Below are 14,181 nucleotides of genomic sequence, written 5' to 3' on the forward strand. Positions count from 1 at the left end.
GTAATCTATGCTTTAGTAATAATATTAACTTGTTTGTCTTTGCAGACCAAACACGATTTGGAGAAGCTTATCGATGCCATTAACGCTGGTCGTCCACAGTGCCCGGTGGGTCTCAATACATTGGTTATACCACGCAAAGTGAACATCAGTGATCAGGTGAATCAGCCTTATGTGTACTTAAACTGCGGCCATGTGCAAGGTGAGTTCAACAATTCAATTGCTAAAGTTTCCTAAACTAATTAAACACATTCAAATGTAGGACATCATGACTGGGGTCAGGATGAGAACACAGGTGCACGCCGTTGTCCCATGTGCCTAGAACTGGGGCCCGTTGTTACCTTGTGCATGGGCCTGGAACCGGCCTTCTATGTGGATGTGGGCGCACCCACGTTTGCATTCAATCCATGTGGTCACATGGCGACTGAGAAAACTGTCAAGTAAGCAACAGCACTTTTAATAACCATTTCGAATCCATTCCATGCTAATATCACCCATTCTCTGAAATAATTTGCAGGTACTGGGCAAATGTGGAAATACCGCACGGAACCAATGGCTTTCAGGCTGTTTGTCCATTCTGTGCGACGCCTCTGGATGGCGCGACTGGCTACATTAAATTAATTTTCCAGGATAATTTAGATTAAAGTACTATTGTATATGTAACATGTGTATGTGTATGTGCATGTGCAAGTGTGCACATCTTTCTAGTAGATATGTATTTGTAGTAATTGAACAATGTCCGAAGTTTGAAGCGGGCATTAAAACTAGGCTTTATTTATTATAATTAATTAATTATTATACACCATGTATTGTCTGTGTGTTCGCAATGGAAACACAACAACCAACATACATATATTATTATTTATAATTAAAGTGAATTACAATACAATACACAAGTACTGTATACAAACATATGTATTTTGTAAAAGTTAATTGCTGTAATTGTAATTGCTACACATTACAAATGTTTAATAATAATTATTTAAACGCAATCATTTACAATATCGATGACGTGCAACAATTAAACCAACATACATCTAAATTGCATGTTAAACCCCTCCCCCCTCAACATACATACATACATTATTTGATGTTATTTTGTTTCCTATATATTTGTCTGTTGTATAAATTATTTCCAACGAGCAAAAGAAAATACAAAAACGAAGCAAACACTAAGATTGCATAACAATTTCGATGAATCGACGAACAATCCGATTGAAAAGGCATTCATTGCCCTCAAATAAAAATAAAACCGTGTATATGTAATTCTGTAAAAATATAAGATTGAAACCTAATTTTAATATTAACAACCCGTTTCTGCAACACCAAGATCGATTATGTTTTCAAATAAACAAACATACAACAACCAACATTAATGTATTTCTCACCAAATCTAGAGCTTACATAATAATAACAAAAACAACATCGTATTTAAATTTACACATTTCAAATTCCACATAAATTGAAAAAAAGCAAAACAAAAACCAACAAGAGTTCTTAACAATATTATGTACAGTTTAAAACATTGTGGAGATTTGAATAAATAATAATATGTGAATGCATTAAAAAACATTTATACAAAATTATAAAGTAATATGTGGAATATTTGCCACTACTAATTGTCTCAGCCTTTAGAGCATACGATTTGTATGGATTCAATTTCTGCCTGTACGCATTATGCATTATTATTATTATTATTATGTTAATTACTATTATTACATTAAATCATAACTTTATTTGTATTATTATTTTGTATGCGAGAAAAAAGAAAACACACACTATGTGTTCATAAAAATGTTGCGACGCGATATGATGTTAACAATTACAAACATTGCAAAAACAAAAGTAAATAAACTATAAATTGTAAAATAAAATTCTTTAGCGATACACATACGAATATACATACACGCGAGTATATTTTGATTAAAAGCGCGCATTGCATAAAAACCGCCATCAATTCTACTCCATTTGCACTTATTTCGGGAGATTTAAACATTTTATACTAAGGGGCTATATAGAAATCTTTCATTTTACGGTTTCAGGACGGATTGGATACTGAATGGACTCATAATTCCACAATAATCATAGTTTGGAAAATTATTTAAATTCCCGCCAACGCTTAAGAAATCATTTCGATAAAACAGCTGTTACAGTGTTGTAAAGTGCGGTTTGCTTGATATCGATAACAAAAGTATCGACACGCTGCTATGTAAATTGACTTCACTGTTAAAGTTAACAGCCAGCTAGAATGTTAACATTGGTATACTTAGTAAATAGTATTTCTATTTGTTTTCAAATTTATTGATTAAGGTCGGGACGGCGCGAACGCCATTCCCGGCTACCAAAAATTACACGCACGAGTTATTCACATTAGGAATAATCGCAGAGGTCAACTCAGCCGAGGTGCAATGGCCAAGCCTCACTCCGGAGGAACCGCCTTCGTGATCACGGTTAACCTCTACGCCAGGTAAGTATGCTTTCCTCAGCTCAGCAGCTGGGTTTCCATTTGTTGGCAGCTAGAACCATTTGGGAATTGTAAGCGTTGAAACTACAAATTTGATGTTAGATGTATGCAGCAAAAAATATTTTCTTCGCAGTTACTCGTGAGCCCGAAAGTATGCAACGAGTTCTTCGGTTTTGCTTGTCTCGTATAAAATCAATTTAAATTGTAACTGCTTAACGTTTTTTTGTTGGCTGACTTACGCGTTCCTTGCTAATGTTTAATTACATATAAAAAAGCAATTATATAAAAATATTTAATAAAAAACAATTTCTATTATGCTTTTCGAAAGTTTATTTCACTTTTTGCTCAACTTATAAGCTAACTATAACACGTTCACATCATCAATGGAGTTCGCATGGCCGCCTTACATCTTGAAGTACTTGGTGTAGTAATCATGGAAGAAGGTGTAGTCGAAGTGGCCGTAGTTGGAGTATCCCTTGTAGTTGTAGTAGGGCTCCATGGTGTCAATGTGGTAGATCTCGACATCCTTGAAGTACATGTTGGGCACGTAGAATTCGTACTCATCAATCTCGCGGTCGAAGGGATAGCCGAATGGCATATCATCGATGTAGCGAGCGCCGGAGCCAATGCCGCAAGAGTAGGTGTAGTCAAAGGTGGAGAACTGCTCGTGAGTGGCAGGAGCAACATATGGCATCACCATGAAGAACATCTGCATGGGCATACCCTTCTTCCAGCCCATGGGCAAGACTAGGCGATCGGGGAAGCCGCAGTGGGCCTCGCTCATGTCCAGAGGGAAATCGTATTTACCATCGAAGGCCATCATGACGTAGTAGTACAGTTCGCTGTAGCTGGTGCGATCCTTGACGGTCCAGTAGAAGTCGTTGGATTTGCGGGTGAACACATTGCTGCCGGCCTTCAATTCGTAGTAGAACTCATCCACTTCCATGAAGTTCATGCGGTTCTCGTGCAGAGACATGACGCGACCGAACTCATCGAACTTGGGACCAATGAAGGCACGCACAACAACCTTCTCGGCCTTGTCGGACTCCACGGTGTAGGTGTAAGAGAATGGCTTGTGGTTGAGGCGCATCTGGCGAGCGTACAGAGACTTGTCCCAGACGAATTTGCCCTCGTGGAAGACCATCTTGTCGTTGAGCAGATTGGTGGCATCAAAGTCAACCAGATCGAAGTAGGTGACCAAGTCGCTGACTTCCACATGCTTGAGGGCAACGCCGGGCATCATCAGTTCCTCCTTGGTGTACTTGGGCAGGTAGTGCATGAACTTGAAGTAGACCTGGACGATCGACTTGTAGAACATGTAGTACATAGGATCGCGCATCATGGTCTCGAAGTTGAGCATCACGTTGGGGTACACTTCCATCTGGTGGAAGTCGGCGTCGGCGAAGTACATGTGAGCGAACATGTACCAGAACTGGTAGAACATCTTGTCCATGGCATCAATGTTACCCTGCATCATGTTGCCAATGAACTCAACGGACTCGGGTTTGCGGAGATCGATCATGTGACCATCGGCGGTCTTGTAGTAGCCCATGTCGACAATGTTGTGGATGCGCTTCATGAAGCCGGTAATCTTGTGGAGCATCTCGAAGTTGCCGTAGGTCTCCAGTTCGTAGTAGTTCTTGCGGTAGCTGTAGCCAATGCCGTTGTAGTAGATCAACTGAGGATCGTAGCCCATCTCGATCTGGTGGTACCAGCTGAACTCGGGAATCATGCCATAGCCGTGCGACAGACGCTCCATGTAGTAGCGAGAGAGCAGCTGGTGAACGGTGTACAACCAGAGTTCGCCACGACGATCGTTCTTCAGGCCGAAGGTGTTGCCATCCAGGAAGAAGGCGTAGTCCATGTTCAAGTAGTACCAGTATGCGTTCCAGCCCAAATCCTCGGTGAAGTAGGACAGTTTGGACTCCTCGTTGTAGATATCGAGGTCACGAGTGTAGTCGACGGGCATCCACCAAACCTTAAGGTCCTTCATGATCTGGTGCCATTTGGTGTCCTGGTTGAATTCGTAGATGTTCTCGCGCAGAATGAACTTGTGCTCGCCGTACCAGTGCTCGCCGAGACCCATAAGTTTCCACCACTGCCACATCTTCCAGTCCTTCATGTACATGTAGTCATCGCTGTGGTACATGTTGTCGTAGTGGGGTCCCTTGAAGAAGACATCCATGTACTCCTTCTCGTACATGTTCATCTTGGTCCACATCTCGTAGTCGAATTTCTCGGCCTCATAGACGAACTTGCTGTTGAAGAAGAACTGGGGGAAGATTTCGTAGATGGCGGGCAGCATCAGGCCGTGGAAGTCCTCGCGGTGGATGACAGCCAAAGTCAGAGCATAGACGAACATGCCCTCGTTGACGTGCATGCGAGCCCAGGCAACGTTGTGCTTGAAGGTCTCGAAGTCCTTGGCGTAGTAGAAGAAGTTGAAGAGACCGCGAGCCTGCTTGGCATGCGACTTGACCAGCTGACCAAAGAATTCACCCTTGGGCAGCAGCGAGTGCATCTTGTAAGCCTCGAAGAACTTCTTCATGTAGATGTCATAGTGCTGCAAAGAGAGAGAGGAGAGCTTGAAGCAATCCTTCAAGTTAATTTGAATATACTTACGGTGTAGTAGGACTCTTCGAAGTGGAATGTCTTGCCCTCGGCAATGTGCTCCTCGAACATCAGGGGATCCTCAACTCTGTACACAATCTCGAACAGGAACTTTTGCTTGTACAAAAAGTCCTTATCGGCAATCTTGACCTCGTGCGCCTTGTGGAAATTGGCCGCGGCGACCAGGCTCACACAGGCCAACAAAACGATGGCGAGTTTCATGTTGAAGATGCTGGCTACTACAACTGCGATGACAACTCCTGCTACTACAACTGCTCCGGATTGGATGCTCAACTGGAATCCAATGCCTAAAGACTGTTGCTTTTTCGGATGCCAGACACCTGCTTATATACCACCCCAAAAAGAAATGGCGTTTCGATGTGCGCTGACGTTAACCCAAATCTGTCTGATAGCTGAGGTATTAAGGTTGACCCTCAATGTCACCTGAGACCTGAGCGTATCTCAGGTGCTTTCATCATTTGAACATCTGTTGCTCTGTTGCAGCGATGCGATGCGTTTGTTCCCTTATCACTTATCACTTGGCTGGTTGTCAACGGCCCCACAAATTTCAAATGATATTCAAATCTAAATTTAAAAAACCCAATAACAATGCAAGGGAAGGCAAGTCCGGGGTCTGTTAATCAATGCATCATTTGTTGTTTGTTGTTGTTTTCGAGTTTATTTCTAGAATATTTGTTGCTCTTTTTCGACTTTGTTGAAGCTGTTGATTTTTTTTTTAGTTTTTGTTTTTTTGTATTGACATCAATGTTTCTACGAGTACCACTTACGAGTATCTGAAGCAAGTTGTCTTGTCTCGATCTTGATCTGGATTTACATACGATATAATACGTCTGAGGCATATTAACTTTTTATTAAAATGGATTAGTTCTCTTCATGCAATATACTTAAATTGTATTATTTGTTATTAATTGGAGATAATGAAAGTTCTTTCTTTGTTCATTTTTGTTATTCGATCATTTGTTTTATGTTTGCAGAAAAATGTTTGCTATCTAATTTTACTTAAGTACATAATGTGATAATCGACATGAAAATTTCGTATATATAAAGATATATATATCAATTTGTGTAGGTGTGTGTGTGTGTGTTAGATTATTATTCATGTTGATTAATTGAAATATATTAAATTTGTTATTCGATTTTTGAGTTTTGCCTCGTTTTGTTTGTTTGGTTGGTTGTGTTGGACTCTTGTGCGCTTAGCTGCAAAATCTTTTCCCATCTGATATCTATCATATGTATATAGAAATATGTAATGTATATGTATCTGTCATTAGTCCTTGCCAACTCGTTGGAGCCCCAGGTCGTAAGCCTATACCTCTGTATATATATATCTATACTTGTATGTCAAATGTTATTATCAAAATTGTCTAAGAACTCTCAACTTGGCGCTACATCGCCTGACATTTGTCCATTTGTCTGTTCTGCTCTGCGTGCAAATTGTTTTAAATAAATTCTAGTTTTATAAGATTGTATGTAGTATTGATGTAACAGAAACTTAACAACAAATCGATGACAATTTATAATGTATAGGCTTAAGTAATTATTGTGTTGTTGTTTTTGTGTTATTTGTTATTCTTCAAGAACTAGAAAAATTAATTATGCTTTGAAATGTATTGTCTCTCGTTTAGATTTAGCATTATTTACATGTATTTATAAGTAGGTAAGTAATAATATTAATTTTAATATTTTATATGTATTTGTTGATGTATCAAACCCTTGCCCAAATTACCAAATTACCAAACTACCAAAAGGTATATAAGTATAGAGTACATACATATCTTATCGTTCAATATCAATCTAGTTAATAGTTGCATCTCTCGGATACATTTCTCATTTCTCTGTCGCAAAGTTGTATTGTTCATGTTCTTGTTCTTATTCTTGTTTGTGTTATTATAAACGTTTAAAGAACAAAATAGATGTATACATTTATTTATAAAAAACACACCAATCATGCAAATAGATTTCAAAAGTTACAAGAAAAAACATTTGATAACAAAAAGTGGAATCATTCCTCACAATAAATCGTCGCCTTCTTATTCCATATGCATATTCAAAAGGTTTGGCCTTCTTTTTAGCATTAAATATTATTATTGTTACAAGTATTAAATATTGTCATTATTATCATTAATCATTATTATTATTATAATCGTCTCTGTAACATTTTCAAGAAGCACCACAGTAGTCAGTAGCAATAAATAACTTCTATATGTTTTTTATACTTTTTTCTTTTCTTTTTAGTTTTGTAGTACATTTAAAATGTGTAAAATTATTGTATTGGTTTTCCATTCAATTAATTTCTTAACTTTCGCTTCATCTTTTCGTTTGCCTTTTATTGTCATTTTTGTGGCATTCGCTTAGCTTATTTATTTTTATTCTTATCTTACAAGCAAAAATTCTTTGCGCACTTTTCAATTATTGTCATTGTGTCGCGTTTTATTTATTGTCGGCTTTCACTTTACATAGAACCGTTCATCTCACTATATATGTATATACACATATCGTTATATGGATATATATATATAACATATATAAGTAGTAGTTGTCTCTAGAAAAATTACAAGTTTACTGTGTAAATGTAGATGTAAATGTATAAGTAAGTTTTCTGTTTTCCGTTTTATACGTTCGCCTTTTCTTTTTCTGTTTTTTCGTATGTAAAAAAGTAGAATTCCCTTTACGTAAATATACAAAGACCAATCTTCTAGCCACGCCATAGTTTCAACAGTTTTGCACCTTACAAATTATTATGAAGATATGTCTTTCAGATGATATTAGCCTGGTTGTAGTGTTTAATATGTATTCTAGTGCCGACCAAAGATCTCCCAGGCGTCGCAGATGCCAGTGAAATTATTATAAATTCGTTAAAAAAGATTTCAATATGGGTTTTTTTTGGGGGAGTTAGGATATGTGTCGAGTTGTGTCTAGTGTCTAGTGTCGCTGGGAGATCTTGGAACACGTCTAAACGGCAATTTAATGGCCAACAGACTATCAGGCAAGTCGAGGGCTTCTTACAACCAGGCTAACAACTGTCGAAACTATGCAGAACAGCAGCGAATTGTGGCTTAACTGTAGAGTATTGGTTGCGCCACTTGCGCCCGCGTCCACAACATTGATCTTCCATCCGAGATTGTTGTGAGTGAAGCACTGCGAGAGTGTTTTTGGCATAAGTGAGGAGTTTTCTTCGGTATAAAAGTGTTTGACTCACCTGATAGTACAGCACATCGGGCGCATCATTTGGCACCGTCCAGTTCATGTAGCCTGGCTCTCCATCCTCACACTTAAAGACCAACGTGCCCTTGTACTCCTCGAACGTGGCGATCTCCGCTGAACGATCCACAGTGCGATGCTCCCATTCGCAATAGCGACCCACTGGAAAGAGAGTTGTTTTAGAGTAAAGTCCTTTCTGGGCTTCAGAGGGAACTACTTACCACCTGTGGGTATGGCATTGCCATCCTCATCGTATTCCACGCCCGCAAATGCTGTTTGCTTACGGGCCTCAAGGCCTGTCTTTTGACCCAAACCTCCCTCCGGAGAGTCCGTGATGTACAAGGGATGGTATCTAAGAGAGACATTAATTATTATTTGATTTCAGAATTTGAGCTTCATAGTTTTAGAATTGATACAAGTTAACATTCTTCATTCTATACCCTCTCTTGTATTTCTTAGTAGTAACTTACCTCGCTGGCTGTGCGGGATCGTTGCCTCCTTCGATGTAGAACTCATAGGTCAGTCCACGCTCCACCGTGATTTCAGGTATCAGCAGATCGTTGATGTACCAGGCAATGCCCCACGAGGGCACTCCAGTGATGGCCGTATAGCCACGCTTGCCACCCGTGGGTCCAATGCTAGCACGGAACTTGCGCTCTCCCACAATTGTACGCGTTGGCCAAGCCTTTGGTCCACTCTCGTCTTTCACATCATACAACGAATTCTTGCAGCTGTGATCGTTCTATAAAACAAATCAGATTAGTTTAAACGACTCTAAATAAATAGTCATTAATTTTAAACTTACGCGCTTTGAGAAGTTGATGCGTATGTCGTCGGGATTGTGATCGCTGGCTGTGTGCGAGTGTGCGTTGGCCTCTTTGCGGGCATTCAGTGGTCCCACAGCGGCGATAATGGAGACTTCACGATCGATGGGAATGGGCATGTCGTAGATGGCTTCGTTGGTTTGGAGCAGACGCTTGTAGCGGATGCTGGTGACGCCGTTCTTACGATCGCCGCTCACTGTAAGTAAAAAAGAGGAGTATAAGATAAGTATATGAGCTGTATAAGAGTGGAAAGTGTATTGGAGGAAGGAAAGGCTATAAAGTATATATAGAAATTGTATACGACAAGTATAAAACTGTATTATCTAAGGTAGAAGCGTGATATAAGACTTGAATTAGAGTGGCATAAGGCTTGTATAAGAGTAGTATAAGACTGAAGGAAGGAAAGGCTATAAAGTATATGAAAAAATTGTATACGACAAGTATTAAACAGTATTAACTACGGTATAAGAGTAATATAAGACTTCATAGGAGTGGTATAAGACTGGAGGAAGGAAAGGCTTTAATATATATTATAGAAATTGTATACGAAAAGTATATTATCTATGGTAGAGTAGTATACGACTTGTATAAAACTTGAGAAGAGAAGCAAAACCTTTGCTAGATACGTACCCACAATTACATCATTGCGTGCTCCAATTCGATCATCGGGACAAACCCCGCGCTGTCCATCGCACTGCGACAAATCCGAGATGAAGTAATCTTCCGCCCGGAAGACGCGGGCAGTTGTATCGTAGAAGGCAACCACAACGTCGGACTGCGCCATTTGAGGTCGTCCATTGGCACCGGAGAGACCAAAGGCCATGTACTGATCCTCATTGATGCGACCAAAAAGTTCGATCTGCAAATATTCGCCTTGAAGTTCCCACTTGACTTGCAGCTTGTTGGGCAGAATCTCGCGGCAATTGGAGTAAACAGGACGAGGTGTGGTTGTTGTCTGAAATGCAAAAAGAAGCAAGTATAAGAGTGAGGATAGTGAGAGAATGTTGTGGCAGCATGCATGAAGCTAGGGCTAGTACTTACGGGTGTATACCACCATGAAGGCTAATGCGGCGCGCATAAGTTAGTTAAAGAGATATACAATAATGAGAGTTGTTATGCGGGAATCATGAGTTATGGTTAAATACAGGTGTGTGTGTGTGTCATGTAGGTGTTACGAATAGTATGTTGATTGAAGAAGGTCAAACTTGTGTCTCTACTCACCGTTATCTTGGTCTGACCCAATGCTGGCGGCACATCCAAGTCCTTGGGTATGAAAACGTGTCCAAAGTTGTGTCTATATTCCACACACCAAACAGCCAGCCAATCAATATCGTAAACAGTCAAAGCGCCTGGCAATTGTATCTCAATATCTTCGCCTTGATAGCCACGCAGCGGCTCCAGCGAACCAATCTCATTGGGCACCTAGAAAAGAGATGGAAAATGTGATTAGTTAAAGGTGAAGGAATTCTAGCTTAGTAGGAAATTAAATATACTTATAAATAATAGTGTTTTAATATCAATAATTTACATTTTAAAAGGGTAAGTTTAGGCAAGATATAAAGATATATTCGTTAGTATTAAGAAAAGTTTATATATATTGAAGATTCGAATTCTAGTCTTATATTTTTAGACTAGTTCTATTTCACAACTTCCTAATTTCTGTTACTCACCTTTATACCCATAATATTGGGTTCGCTGCCATTGCCTACCCAAAAGTAAGCGTCAGGTCCAGCTCCATCATAGTGCAGATTGGGTCTGTAAAATAACGCATTTATTATTACCATAAACTTTACTACTATAAGTATTTATTATATGTACTTACATATAGAATGTTTTAGCATCCAATACGCTGATATTGCTAGAGCGCAATCCATGGGCCAGACGTCTGAATTCTGGCAATACTCTAGGCTTGGGCACATCTAAGTTAGGTGGAATGAAAACTTCGCCAAAATCGACCTGAAATGTGAAACATAGAATTACTCTAGATTAAAATAAGGAGTATTGAATTAAAGGTAACAAAAATGTGTGTCATTTTAGCAAAGGTTTCTTTCATTAGAAGCTTTGCTAATATTTTTTCTATTTTTGATTTTTGGAGAGAGAAAAATTTAATTGCATTTCACATTTTCGTCAAAGGAACAAAGGCAGTTAGTTAATTACTATTCTATACTTAAGATTTAAAGATTCATATAAGAAGATGTGGAGACCTAAAAAAAAGTAGTTACTTATTTAAAAGAATGCTTTTTTTTCATACAAAATAAATAACATATACTTAGATATTGTATATTTGTACATTTATATTTCACATTTTCTTCAAAGGAACAAAGGTATTTAGTTAATTACTATTCTATGTTTAAGATTCAAAGTATCATATAAGAAGATTCGCAGACCCAAAAAAAGTAGTTACTTATTTTTGAATATGCATTTTCTTTTCATATAGTTTAGGGTTCAGTAATCTGCAACTTTGCTCTTTAACAGCGAATTAGTAAATGTAAATCCGTACAGATCTAAGAGATTTGGTGTTAAAAGAGCAGCATTCTAAGCAAATGAATTACTTTCTTGGTATGCAAATTGTTATTAACAATTTGTGTGTTTGTCGCATGGAAATAGCATTTATATTTGAGACATATATGCACATATATTTGCTCGACAATAAACCAACAATTTTGTTGTTGTATACTAAAAGATTTGGGTACATAGCGCTGATTACCACTACAAGTAAAGCACACACACACACGAATACTAGTATACGTATACGTTATGTACATGCATGCATGTTTATGGGTTTGTGGAGCTCCCCCAAAAAATGGGCATGCGCGCGCAGAACTCCACAAAACAACAAACACACACACATACACATACACATACATACAAACATACCCCCAAACGTAGTGAGTGTGTTAGTGTGTGTGTCAGCCCCCAAGAACTTTTTTGGCTGTCAGTCAATGGAAGCGGAGAAACAGAGAGCGAGCGTAACACACACAAACTTACACACACACACAAACACACACACACACACATACAAATGTAGCTCAGAGTTTGCGTGTATTTTACAAATGTAACAGCTCGACACCCTGTATCCTTTGGCTGTGTAGGTGTGTGTTTGTGTTTATGTATTTGCATGTGTAGGTGTGCCTGTCTGTATGTCTCTGTGTGTGTGTGTGTGTTTGTGTGTGTATATGCAACCACTTGAGTTAATCAAAAATGTCTGCTGTAATTTATTTTACTATGGCGGCCATCTTTAGCTCCCCTTTCTGGCACAACGCACCTCCCTCTTTGTCTCCCCCCTCTCTCCACCCTCTCTTGCTTCATCAAGGAGTTTTGATAAAATTTGCATTTATTTTCTTTGCTTTTTATTTCATTTCATTTTAAATGCATTTTTATTTGCCGAAGTTAAACAAAAGTAATATTCTCAGCCTCAACTTCGGAGTTGCAAGCGAGCATAATTTGTGTATGTATCCCCACCACTCGAAGGGAGAGAGGGGGTAGGGAGTGCCCCTGAAATGGGGTGCGGTCAGGCTGAGTCTGAGTGTATTTTTTTTTTTTCGGTTTTCATTCTTCAGTCGCTATGCAGAAATGTAATTAAATCTCTCTCTCTCTCAAAAATAGAAAAAATAGTAGCAAAGCTTCTAATGAAAACAAATTTTGCTAAAATGACCCACATCTAAGAGAGGGGGGGAAAAAAGTAAAATCAATGCTTGCAACTTTTGGCTGCATTTAAATTACAAAAATGTAATTACAAAACGCTTTTTGGGGTCTTCACACACAAATCTGTTTGAATGGCGCGTGCCGTTAAAAGGAAAAACTGTTTCAGGGGAGAAGAGAAAGAAAAAGCAGGAAAAACGACTTACCGTAAAGCGTCTGCACCACACGGACAGCCATCGAATGTCCTTAATCCTTTTGCCCATGGGTAAACGCAGTATGATGTCCGTATTGTTGTGCGCCTGCAATATGGGCGGATCGCTGCGGGAGGCGTGCCAAAAAAAAAGAAACAGAGAAAAAAGATAAAGAACTGTGAGAAGAGTAACTAGAAGAAACAGACAACGATAAGATGCGTTCGCTCAGATGAGATACAATAAGATGAGTTGGCTTGAATTGGGTGGAGAGTAAACTCTGTGTGTTTGTGCCTTTCACTGTGTCCATTGTAATGAAAGCCTTGAAACTCTGACCACCAAGTAAATACAGTGCAGCATCTTAAACTGGCCACAAAAGAATTTTTTGAGACGCTTGAATGTTGTAATCTGCTTACAATTCGTCATCTACTCTTTAATTCTTTTAGTTCAATTATAATGTAAGTAAATTAAATGTTACTAAATATACCAAAAGAGTTGATAATTTAGTATAGCCATAAAGTAGACCAAAGGCGTATTTCTATAAGCAATATCGATGAGGTCAAAATAATACTTCACTAAACTCGATATTGAATGTTTACTCTTAACTTCTTTTAGCAAGCAACAAAAAATACGTATTTGCTCTACCGAATATACTAAAAGAGTTGATAATTTAGTATAACCATAAAGTAGACCAAAGGCTCATTTCTGTATATGTAAATCGATAAAGTCAATATAATATTTCCCAAAACTCAATAAATTGAACGCTTTGGAAACACTATTGTATGTTTACTTTGTACTTCTTTTAGCACATTAAATGTTAACAAAAATACTTTTTTGATCTACTAAATATACTAAATGTGCCAATAATTTACTCAAGCTCAAAATTACTCAAACATTAAGGATGAATCGGTGAGCTAAAAATAATATTTCCCTAAACTCGCTGCGTTGAACGGGTTTTATTTTTACCCTTTACTTGCTTCTTCCTTGTTATGGCTGGTGAAAATTCAATCTTTCCAATTGAATAACATATATATATTTTTAAAATCTAGAACAAACTATTTTAAATAATATTAATTTGTTCTACCAAATATACTAAAACAGTCAAGTATTATAATTTGAAATCTCCAATATACATATCTAAATTTTTCTTAAGACTAAGGAAGATTTCTTTATATCTTTAATTGTTGTTTCTTTTCTAAATTTACCCCCTTAAAATGTAAATTATTTATATTATTGC

At 38.2% G+C, this 14,181-nt stretch overlaps 3 protein-coding genes and 1 non-coding gene across 5 annotated transcripts in view; 1 reads left to right on the top strand and 3 right to left on the bottom strand.

Moving 5' to 3' along the window:
* LOC117575789 (protein pellino) overlaps window positions 1-1,959 on the top strand; it is a 41,737-nt gene extending 39,778 nt beyond the window's left edge. The window contains exons 8-10 of the mRNA XM_034260164.2: window positions 46-199; window positions 260-437; window positions 515-1,959. Coding sequence (XP_034116055.1) covers window positions 46-199; window positions 260-437; window positions 515-641 — 459 coding nt within the window. The 3' untranslated portion in view covers window positions 642-1,959. The remainder of the gene's footprint in view (window positions 1-45; window positions 200-259; window positions 438-514) is intronic.
* A 348-nt stretch (window positions 1,960-2,307) lies between these two features.
* LOC117576995 (U1 spliceosomal RNA) lies at window positions 2,308-2,472 on the bottom strand. The gene has a single exon (XR_004572991.1). It is a non-coding gene; the product is annotated as a U1 spliceosomal RNA (small nuclear RNA).
* A 295-nt stretch (window positions 2,473-2,767) lies between these two features.
* LOC117574778 (larval serum protein 1 beta chain) lies at window positions 2,768-5,397 on the bottom strand. The gene is made up of 2 exons (XM_034258728.2): window positions 5,081-5,397; window positions 2,768-5,021 (listed from the first exon to the last, which is right to left on the bottom strand). The coding sequence occupies exons 1-2, from the start codon at window positions 5,288-5,290 to the stop codon at window positions 2,865-2,867; spliced, it is 2,367 nt and encodes a 788-aa protein (XP_034114619.1). The 5' UTR covers window positions 5,291-5,397; the 3' UTR covers window positions 2,768-2,864.
* Window positions 5,398-5,792: 395 nt separating this feature from the next.
* LOC117574779 (protein Skeletor, isoforms B/C) overlaps window positions 5,793-14,181 on the bottom strand; it is a 32,305-nt gene continuing 23,916 nt past the window's right edge. Inside the window, exons 4-14 of one of the 2 annotated variants that reach the window (XM_034258729.2) lie at window positions 12,963-13,074; window positions 10,937-11,070; window positions 10,785-10,869; window positions 10,336-10,536; window positions 10,156-10,176; window positions 9,745-10,069; window positions 9,096-9,310; window positions 8,761-9,032; window positions 8,512-8,642; window positions 8,289-8,452; window positions 5,793-8,227 (exon numbers count right to left, since the gene is read on the bottom strand). In XM_034258729.2, the coding sequence (XP_034114620.1) occupies window positions 8,072-8,227; window positions 8,289-8,452; window positions 8,512-8,642; window positions 8,761-9,032; window positions 9,096-9,310; window positions 9,745-10,069; window positions 10,156-10,176; window positions 10,336-10,536; window positions 10,785-10,869; window positions 10,937-11,070; window positions 12,963-13,074 (1,816 nt within the window). In that variant the 3' untranslated portion in view covers window positions 5,793-8,071. The remainder of the gene's footprint in view (window positions 8,228-8,288; window positions 8,453-8,511; window positions 8,643-8,760; window positions 9,033-9,095; window positions 9,311-9,744; window positions 10,070-10,155; window positions 10,177-10,335; window positions 10,537-10,784; window positions 10,870-10,936; window positions 11,071-12,962; window positions 13,075-14,181) is intronic. The other variant, XM_034258730.2, reaches the window with a different exon arrangement.

This window comes from Drosophila albomicans, chromosome 2R, assembly GCF_009650485.2.
Source record: "Drosophila albomicans strain 15112-1751.03 chromosome 2R, ASM965048v2, whole genome shotgun sequence".
Taxonomy (NCBI): domain Eukaryota; kingdom Metazoa; phylum Arthropoda; class Insecta; order Diptera; family Drosophilidae; genus Drosophila; species Drosophila albomicans.

Coding starts and splice junctions, on each gene's coding strand:
- LOC117574778 (XM_034258728.2), bottom strand. CDS start 5,290: ATGAAACTCGCCATCGTTTTGTTGGCCTGTGTGAGCCTGGTCGCCGCG. Junction 5,022..5,080: donor TCGAAGAGTCCTACTACACC/GTAAGTATATTC, acceptor CTCTCTTTGCAG/CACTATGACATCTACATGAA.